This window comes from Apis dorsata, unplaced genomic scaffold (assembly GCF_000469605.1).
Source record: "Apis dorsata unplaced genomic scaffold, Apis dorsata 1.3 scaffold_185, whole genome shotgun sequence".
Lineage (NCBI taxonomy): Eukaryota > Metazoa > Arthropoda > Insecta > Hymenoptera > Apidae > Apis > Apis dorsata.
The window spans coordinates 316,153-326,981 of record NW_006263470.1 but is presented as its reverse complement, the minus strand read 5'-3'; the positions used below and the strand labels follow the sequence as shown (position 1 = coordinate 326,981).

Genomic DNA, 10,829 nt, shown 5'->3' with positions numbered 1-10,829 from the left:
GGACTCCCTGGACCAGTAATCCACGTCATTCCGGGATGAATGCCTGGCTGGCTCGGGCATTCTTCAAGTAAATTATAGTCTTGAATGGCGGCGCAGTGGGGGGTTGGTTGGCACGCGTACATTGGGCTACACCTGCCCCCCGTAGACATCTGTCCCCTATATTTCTATCGCGAGAGTCAAACCATGGCGTGTAGATTCGCGGCAGTTGTTGTCAAGTTCTTATTAAAAAATGTCGAAACGTTATCGGATCCTTCCCTCAAAAACTTCTTCTTATGTATATCTTTCTATTTTTTTAAGAAAAATCTTTTTTTTTTTCATTAATAAAATTGTACGATCAACGCAGAATATTCTGTAAGTGACAGATCACGGATCATTTCATCATTGAAAAATTCTTTTATAACGATAAATTTAGGATGTAAATTAACAAATTATTTGCAAAATCATAGAAAAAAGAACTCATCGATTCACTAATATTATTCGTAAATATTATTTAATCTAAATAAATATGGATAAAGAAAACAAAAATGCTTGTAACAATTTCATCCTCCGCGACTTGCCTACAGTTTCCATTTCACGTGGACACGTGATTCAACGAATACCGTCTCTCTAAAGAGCTTAACAATCAGCTCTCGTTCTTCCATTAATTCAATTTATTCCGGCCAAGGGCGTCGATCTCTAACTCAAATAAGGCTTTCCATATTTTAGCGAGCTACCACGCGCGGAGGAAAGAAAATGGAATAGACGTTGATGGTGTGCTCGCGGGGTGTGCTCCGTGTGCTGACGTAGTGGTCTAACAGGCATTGTTCGTTGGTTTACCACAAAGGCCTGCAAATGCCAACTTGCAGTGAAAAGCCCGGCTACCCCTACGATCTAAACAGATGCCGAAATACGATGCCGAAAGATGCTTGTCTGAATCTTCTTTTTACACCCCGCGTTGTCTGCTTGTTTCAGGGTAAATAGGATCGGGGGTGGTTTCGTTTCGAGATCGTCTTTGTTCCATTAATTCGAATCGTGTCGTATGAGAATGAATTTTAATAAATTGCAACTTCTTTTTCTTTTCATTTTCTATTCGTAAATAAATTATTCAAGCAATTTATTTATGAAGAGTTTTATATATAAATGAGATTCTTATTTCGAAGGATAAGTAGAATTTTTCAAATTGTTTCATTGTATTCATCTTCCACTTCAAATATCCCATCGATCACGAAAAACAAACAGTCAAGAATATCGATCATCATCAATCAAGATTGATCAAAGCTCTCGAAATTTTGCACAGTCGTACATCGTACGTGCGCAACAACGTTTCTCGACGTTTTCGGATAAACTTTCGACTTTTTCTATTTGTATGACACCTTTCACGGAATCGAACAATTATTCGGAGGGGATCTTCCCGCGTGGTGGAAGAATCACGGCCATTTATCTTCGATTAAGTGTTCACCGATCGGTCAAGGTAATTTCACGAATTTTCATGAATTAGGAAAACCCGTACTCCCCCTTTTCCCTACTCGCGTCACTGTACCCCCCTTCTGCTCTCCACAGGGGTGCACCTCTGTCAGCCACCAGTATGTCACCGTACAGACCAGCGCCCCGGCACAATGAGGGCCTTGCACGCGATCGATATGTGCACTCGACGGAAACGACCCAACGAAAGGTCGATCAAAGCGGAATCACTGCGCTTCGAAATGCAGGCAGCGACGTTTATGGCCTGTAAAAAATTCCTCGTCCGGTCTTTGTTTAAACTTTGTTCGAGAGAGGCTTGTGTGTGCTCCGAAAAACAGTTTTTCATTGTTCGATTCCGATCGTCGTAGAAATCGGCAAGTATTTTATTGCTTCGATTTTTCCTCTTTCTCTTATTAATTTTGTCAATTCATGATTCTTATCATGAATTCAATCGATTTTAATCAAATCAGCTTTTATCCTATTTTATTTTATTTGAATTGTTACATTGGAAAATCAATGGTGATTCTCTCCAATTTCTTATTTTTCGTCGTCGTAACCCCTATACCTATATGTCGGGGTGCAAAAACTGATTGAATCTCCCCAAAATCCAACACCTTTTACGAAACGTAGCCGTCTGTCGCGTTGTGCACACAGTTACGCGTTGTCGTAGGCATAATGGTTCCATTGAAGCATTACCATTATTGGCGAGATTTGGGGAAACGATCGAGCGTGCTAACGGATTCGTCGCAGCTTGCAGCTTGTTTGCAAATAGGCCTTGTATACGAAATTATTGATCAAAGGGTGTCGTGAAACCGCGTCGACCGACAAAAATATCTGGTCTTCGTCACTTTGCTTCGACACAATTATTTTTATTTCGAGAAGGAAAATTTCATTGATAAATTTTTAGGATCTTGTTAATAAGATCGTTATGAAATCGATCAATCAACCATTTTCGAAATACTGATTTCCATAAGAAGAGGAAGTAGGTTCCATTTTCAGGGCACGATGTTAGAAAAATAAATAGCGAATTCGATCAAGCTGAACGAAAGGGGGCGTCTAGACTATCAAAATAACCATCGAGCTATTGAATCCAGGATGGAAAGATAACATTTTTCCACTCTTCGCCAGTTTATCTATCTCGATAACATTTATTTTTTTTCGAAAATTGCGAAATTTCAATATCTCTGTTGCGATAGAAAGCGTGAACAACGTGTGAACTTAAATTTAAAGAGAGGGAATAAAAGGTGAGACAGCAGGTACTACTAATGTTACTATTACTAGAATCGATTTTTTCGATTGTCAGATTTTGTAAGTTTTCGAGTCACGTTCGTTGTGATCCAGCGGATTAGATTTAGGTAACTTTGTGATACATCTGGCCTGCAGCGATTCCCACAAAGGACACGTGTCCTGGCACGTGGCCGTTCATTCTTGAACAGGACTCCATTCCTGCAAAGTGGCTCGAGCGTGCTCGTTAGTAAAACGATAACCGCTTAATCCATAACTGCCTTGTTTGCGGATCTCTCGCCTCCCTTTTCACGATGTCGTTGCCCGCGATCGAGAGCGTGCCTTATCTGTGTGATCTTGCGTCTCCTAATTCTCTAGTGTATAAATATTTGACTGACGTTGACGGAACAATGCACAGTTCAGAAGATTACTTCAGAAGATGATAAGAATAAAATTTATGGTAAGTCGATTTTTATTGCTTTGTATATCTAAAAAATTGGACAAGTTCTTTAAAAATGTGAGATATTCAAATTTTATTCTTATAATTCGAATTTGTCTGTAATTTAGTAGAAGAAATGTTTTGTATATCTAGAAATTGGACAAGTTCTTTAAAAATGTGAGATATTCAAATTTTATTCTTATAACTCGAATTTGATTATCTTAATTTTTCTAGATTATAAAATGGGAGGCGGTTGTGAATGAGAAAGCAGAGAAAGGTGTATGTATGCGTCTAGGTAAAATATGATTTATTGATAAGATATAAATTCTGTACAATATATATTCCCTGAATCGGTAGTTTCACGATCCGATAAGAGCACTGGCGGAGACGTATACTATAAATAGAATAATTCTAAGAAACAAACAGTGAGATCAAACGTTCGAGATCAACCTAAGAGCATCGATGACTAGAAAAGAAAAGGAACGCGACATTTACGTACGTGTCTCTGATCGTACACCGTATACGGTGCCTCGATTTTTCCACAGGTTATAAAGAAATAAATGAAATAATCAATATGCTTTTTCGAAGAAGTTATCGAGATTATCGAAGTGAAAAATTTTGGTTGCGGTTATATCTAACGTTAATCCTTAATCCTAGTAATTCGTTGCGAATAGAATGCTCTCTTACAAAGTAAATAACACGTTGCGCACTGATCTATTCTTTTTTTCTTTTTTTTACACTCGCTAATTCGTTAATTCGACGCGAAATTCTAATCTTGAATAACGTTTTAATTTTCGATGATATGCAGATATGAAAAGCACAATTTGTATTCTTTGTAAATCGCAATATACGTTGTCACTGGAACTTTGGAAAATTTACTACGCGAAAATTCACTAGAATATGGACATATGTTAATTCTGTTAAAAACGGTGTAAGTATTCTTTGGTCTTCAAGTATTGATTTTTGTGACGGCTTCGATTAGATTTTAGTACTTGCACTCGACATTTGACAGAATTTCATCGTTAATCGTTACACTGCATCATACGATACTACGACTTTCGTAGCACTTCGTTATTCGTCGCAATAGTACAATGGCGACGATGACTCATGTTCGGTTACCAATATGAATCTAATCAACTCGTTAAAAAATTTCACTTCGTACAATTTCCTTGTCAAAAATTTTCATAACAACGATACAAAATTAATGTAATCCTTCGTCAAGTACTAAATTCACTTCGAAGCCACGTAAATAACTAACCCTGAAAATTCATCCTTACTACCCCCGCTCAGATCCACGCATCAACCCCTTTCTATCCATCTAATCCACCGCAACGTTATCAATCCTCACAATCTACCAAGCCATCTTCAAAAACTTGGACGATCCAAGTCGAAGAACCATCCTCCGAAACAACCACCCATCCCAAACTATCCCACCAACTTCCACCAGAAGAGAAATAAAAAAAAAAAAAAGAAAAACTCTCTAAAGACACTGATACATGTTGTTATGTCCCATATGATGCGGAGCCGGAAGCTGATGCTGATGGGCGTACATCCTCTGATCGTAACACGGTTGATACTGCATCGGTGGGCTGACGCTGCTCTGATCGCTGTAACAATCGTACTCCTGCCATTCGGGCACGAATCTCTCCTGGGGATAAGGGAAGACAGCGTGCGACGGGCCGAGCCGCTTCTGCGCGGCAACCGCGCAACTTCCTGTCGAGGATGTGATCATGTTTCCATTCTCGCTGATGCTGACCGTCACGTTGCCCACGTTCACGGTGATCTCTCCAGTTTCCGTGTTCCCCAGCGTCTGGGACAGGGCCCAGATGTAGTTGTGGGCGAAACGGAGCGTCTCGATTTTCGTGAGCTTGGTGTCCTCCGGAAACGTGGGCAACGCCATCCTAAGACGTTCCAACGCGTCGTTGAGAGTGTGCATCCTGTGCCTCTCGCGATCGTTCGCCTTTATTCGACGATTCCTTTTCAGTCTGAGCACCTGCGGGCGAATCAATGGTTGGAGCGTGAATCATTTCGCCTCTTTCCTTCCTTTATCTCGAGATCGTTCTTAGCCTTCGCCCTTCGCAGCTCTTTGGGTGGGCGTGATCTCTGAGATAAGGGGATCGGCTTACCTGTGTCGGACTCTTGCACCGCGTGTTCCGAGTTTTCTTCCGTTTCTCCTCTTTCGCCGGCGGGAACAGGGCGTCCGTTTGTGCCTCGTGCTTGGGAGATTCGAAGCTCACGTCGAAACCGGAATCGGAGGAGCTCGAGAGCTCGTCGAAACCTCCTTCGCTGCAGAACGAGTACTCCGAGGACATGCTGTCTATCTCTGAGAGGCAAGTATTTTATTACGGATTTATTATTCTCTGTCAATGGTTTGACGTGTGGTCGATTGGCAATTGAAAATGAAAAGCGTTTCGATTCGATTTTCGCGAATAAAAATTTCCATCCGCGCGAATCACCGATAATCGTCTTACCTGATCCTCGCAGAATTCGTCGCGCACAGAGTCGTTCACTTCATAAACTTGCTTATAATTCCGCAATTGCACTGTGAATAAAATTTCGTGTCACGACATAGCCGAACGTTTCGTTGGCGGCGAGGGAAGGGGAAAAAAAAAAAAAGGAAATAAGAAACGCGGGACCGTGCCAGGCGGGGTACAATTTGGTACTGCGAAAGTGGCATGGGGCTCTTAGGGCATATATACCGTCCCGAGGGGTATTTTTCCCCCTCCACAAGGGCGGCCCGTCGTCTATGGGGCACCGTACCAAGAGTTCACCCCATAATCACGACGGAGGGGCACCTAAACCCCCCACCACTCTCCTTTGTATGCATTAGACGCGTGCCACGGCTATGTAGTCGTCTAGTTTAGGAGATTAGAGGTTTTTAGGGCGATTACGCTCTCTCTCTTTCCTTCGTGGAGCTCGTGCGAGAACGATTACCAAGTTTCTGCGGCCGTGTTATTAAAATTGACGTGGTGATGATTTTTCGTGGTGTTTTTGTATATTGCATTAATTTCTTATTAGAAATATTCGTCTACAGTGATTCGGTGAGTTGAGAATTAGATTTTCAACTTTATTGATTTTTGTATCTCTGATGATAAGAATTTTATATCTATTTTATCGGATAAAAATGATAATCAATGATTTTAATTATAATCTTGAGGATATAGAATATTCAATACGAATATTCCTTTTTTCTGTTTTATTGGTAAATAGAAAAATTAATGCAATGATGCCTGTCACTGTGGTTCACGATCAACTGCATTGTAGAGAGTGACATCAAGTTAAAGGCGCGGTACAGTGAATGGAAATACTCGTACGCGAAATTAATCAAGTTTTCTTACCTCTAACTTTGTTGCAAAAAAAAAAAGAAAAAAGAAAATGAAATCCAATTATTATCGTCCTTCCCGTTCACCACTTTCACTGAAAATGTTCGGTCTTAAAATGTCGTTGAACAAGGATTTATAGTTGAAAAAGTAAGTGTACGATAATCTAATAAAACCAACTACGGCCATATGTCGCATTTGCTAATCAGCTGATAATGCTCGAACATCACTATAGAAACGAATAGATGGATCGCCCCCCGATAGGAAAGGTTTTAATTGACCAACATTTACGATTAATTGAATTATTTTCACGAAACATCTTTCATTTAACATACTTTTAATTAAAATTCACATTTGTTAAGAATAATATTAAATAATACGATCCTCGTGATTCTCTTCGATCCTCGTTTCTCATCCATATCGTCCTTTGTTTCAATCACGTACCTCCTATGGATAATATCAATAATTGTAACGAGAGTACACACAGTTTCTAAGATCCCACGAAATATCAGTGTGCTCAGGGATCAGAACGGTAGCACGATAGTAAAAGCGATAATACGTATAACACTTTTCAAGTATTAACGCCTGTCAATCCCCAACATATTATTTGAAATGCTGTGTAATCGCGTCAATATCTTTTCGTGTTAATCTCTATTGGATCGAAACGTCGTATCTATTTTCCAGGCTCTGAAGAGTTGTTGCGCGAGTAATATTCAAAAGATCGTGAGTTTGCAAGAGAACGAACGAATATCAGAATCGCGCAGGATATCAGCAACGTGTTTGCATAACGATTTCTTATCGAAGCGTTCATATCAAAGTATTTCGCGTATCCTTCAATATGCTCGTCAGTAATTTCTTCAATTTGAACAAGAGTTGTGCTAAATTTTTATTTCACGTAATTATTTATCAATAATTTTAACAGAAATTCTCTTTTTACCGGTTTTTGTCCATTATAATTAATAATTATTCTTCTATCGCGAATTTCGTAATTTTTTTTTATAGAAAATAAGGATTTAAAAGTTTCTCTCGGAGGAAAAGTTTGTTGTAAAAGAAATTTAAACTCGTTTAGATCAACTTCAAAGTTGCTTTTTTTCTAAGCAGTTTCTCCTTATCGGATATTTAATGCACGATAGCAGTTCGAAACAAGTGCGAGTAAAGCAATTGCCTGTCGGCTTTTTATTCCTCCCTTCAATTTCTCCCATACCGTAAACGGAAGAAGGATATAATGACGCGTTTAATGGGCAAAAATGATGAAATTGTTGTTCCACAAGATTCGTATAATTGCATTATTTCTGATCGTTAATCTTTCGAGTTTCTGTTTGCTTCTCCTTTTTTCTTCCAATGTATTTTTTTTTAAAAAATCAAAAATATATATATATACGTTTACAGATTTCGATTACACATTTCGATTACAAATTATTATTTTATCGCTGAGATAAAATGATGATTCATATAAGTTTTTACATAATTTTGCCATGAATCACTCAAGTCCTTAGAAATAAAATATGTAGCTCGGTATCGATCGATCGATTTCGAGTGTGAACCATCGAGGCGATTGATGGTATCTCATTTGCATGATACGCTTTGATACGATTTGATCGACTCTATTGGCATTAAATGAAAATCTGTCTATATATATAAAATAGGCATTTTTGACATACCTCATTTTCATTTAAGAAATGAGGCTCGATGGATTATGCAATTGAAAGTTTTATTTTGCCAGATAGATTTGCATTTTTAGAAAGTTTCTATACATCCACTTATTATTTACATTATGATTAATTGTGGAAACATTGATTGTTGATAACTAATTAAATTCGTCACGGAATCATGAAATTTTATTATTTGCGATTTTGGAAAAATCAGAAAATATCTTGTTTAACGATTCGTTATTAAAATTTTTATTGCCTAGAAAGCGGTTTGCAGACGCGCGAAAGTCGACTTTTGGTAAAACATTCATGGTTCTTTTAATAGCAAAAATTGATACACCGTGAAATTATCGTTTTAGTAGCAAGTTCGTAAAATCTTATACCTCTTCGATATTTGCAAAAAGTATTTGTAAAAATTTACAATCCCATAAAACATTCTCCGGATTTTCGATATTTTTTTCAAAAATTCTAGGTCGACGATCGAAGGCAGCAAAAAAGAAAAAAATACAATAATATCTAAAAAATAAAATAAAACGGAAACACGTTTTCAAAAGTTGTTGGAACAAAAATATTATTTATTTCTATCAAAAAATTGAAAAACGTCTGCGACCAAATCTTGTTTTTCTTTTTTAAACGACCATCGACCCTCAAAGCGCCTACCCTCCGTCGCGAAAGGGCTTCGACCAACCCTTTTCACACTTTGAAAAATTCGTGCCGTTTCGCCGATAAAAGAACGCCGTGAAATCGACACCGTGTCAGACACATGTTCGATCGGGCCACGGAAATATCGGGAATTACACGAAAGATTTGGCGCACGGTGCGTGCAAAATCGAAGATCAAATAAAAAAGAAAAAAAGAGAGAAAGAGAGAGAAGGGTAAGGGGCGTGCGGTATATATGAATTGGACGAAAGCGTCGAACACGGAGAAAGGGTTTGAGGAAGGCTGCCGAAACGATCCGCTCTAATTGGATAATTTATTGGCCATCAATAAATAACGTTTCTCTTTCGATCGTGCAAACGTTGCATTACGGACTATTCATCTTTCGCGTTTCGTTTTATCAATTTTCACATTTGGCAGACTTCTCGTTCTTGCATATTGGGACATATGTTTGGATAAATGATTAATATATATAATCTTTCGAATATTTCTTTTTTATCTTTTAACAATAACCATTGTGATTTTTTTATCATGCGAATGTAAGATTCAAGAATGTTAAAAAGTTAAGGATATTAATAAATAAATAAATGTATATAATACGGTATCTTGTAAAGCTGCGAAGCGACTCGACAACAGGTCTGGCGATATTAGAGTCGATCGCCTTAAAAGGTTTTGCCTGCAACAGGCATGCGTCGTGAGAAGTAGGTTAACTAACTGGCAACACCCATGTTTCATATAGTTCACGGGAGTTTTCCCAGACCTGTAACGAACCTCTGAAAAGAAAGAGAGAAGATCTTTGTGCAAGCAAACCGCTTTATCCCACGGCTCTCTTACGAATACAGTTGTCTATTGAACGATTGCGTGATTCTTGTTGTGTTACACGTGATGCCGATGCATTACAACAATAAAGATGATGCAATTAAAGGTTAATTCAACGTGGGTTCAAAATATCCCTTTGTTAAAAGTCATTCGTTTTTTCTCGAAATTTTCTTCAGATATCTCTTCATTCGCAATTTATTTTCTTTTTAAAAAAAAACTTTCTACTTATACTCGACTATTTAAATTTTCTTTGACTATGTCAAAATTTTTACGTTTATTCTTCTATTTTATCACACGTTTTATCAAAAAATACGAATACAACATGCATATCTTGGCAGTTTCCAATACACAGGCTCAACTAGTAAAAGTATGAGAATGTCTCGACCTTCAGTTACAGCGTCTTCGGACGATCGTTTCGTTCAGAGATAAAAATCGGCGACAAAGAATCCGTGTTTCTTTTTCCAAGAATCATCCGCTCATTCCCACGAATGTTCGACTTTCGTCCGAAACTTAGCCGGAAGCGATCAACCGATTCCACTAAAAGAGGGAAACGATCTCTGTCCGACTTTTCAAAGTCGATACTTTATCGTAAGAGGTGGTGCTGCTCGACGCGGCCTTTGGTAACTGTACACGTCCCCCTTCTCGTCTTTCCAGCAACGTCCTTCTTTAGCTACCTCGATCTCCCCCCTTCCCCTCTCTCCTTCTCTCTCTCTCACTCCTCCTTCCTTGGCCTTCTTCTCGCTATCCTGTTTGCACGACCTTTGCACGAGTCCTTCTATTTTCTGCTCTGTGCACGGTTGAAAACGTGTGAAGCTGTTAAACTGGAGCGATTTGTATCGGCGTGGAGAGCTTTATGATTCCATATTAAATTTTCTACCGGTATTGTGTTTTCTTTTTAATCAATTCTATTATGAAAATTCAATAATTTATTAAAAATTATTCTCTTAAATTTTTTTCTAAAAAAATTCTAAAGGAAAAACGAGTCTCGTTACGTCTTTGAGTGTCGAACTTAATGTCGTTAAAAAATTTATTATATTAATAATAAAATCAATTTCTTTGTAATCAACAAGCTTTTTCCTCTCTACTTTCTCCGTCCTTTTGCTCTTGTCTGCCCCACGATCGGTGACAAAGGAAACAGAGAGAGACGAAGAGAGAAAGAAAGAGAGAGAAATAAAAAGTTCTGGAGACTACAGGGTGGCCTGGCGGCATTCGAGCTCCCTTGTAGCCTACGCTTCTTGCGTGCTCGCCTCTGTATCCTGGACAGGACCTTTTGAACCGGCT

General features: G+C 38.6%; 1 protein-coding gene across 1 annotated transcript; it reads right to left on the bottom strand.

Annotated features, from left to right (window-relative positions):
* Positions 1-3,393: 3,393 nt before the first annotated feature.
* LOC102679368 (basic helix-loop-helix neural transcription factor TAP) lies at positions 3,394-6,745 on the bottom strand. The gene is made up of 3 exons (XM_006614459.2): positions 5,575-6,745; positions 5,230-5,426; positions 3,394-5,096 (listed from the first exon to the last, which is right to left on the bottom strand). Exons 2-3 carry the CDS (start codon positions 5,413-5,415, stop codon positions 4,584-4,586), a joined length of 699 nt encoding a protein of 232 aa, XP_006614522.1. The 5' UTR covers positions 5,416-5,426; positions 5,575-6,745; the 3' UTR covers positions 3,394-4,583.
* Positions 6,746-10,829: the final 4,084 nt, after the last annotated feature.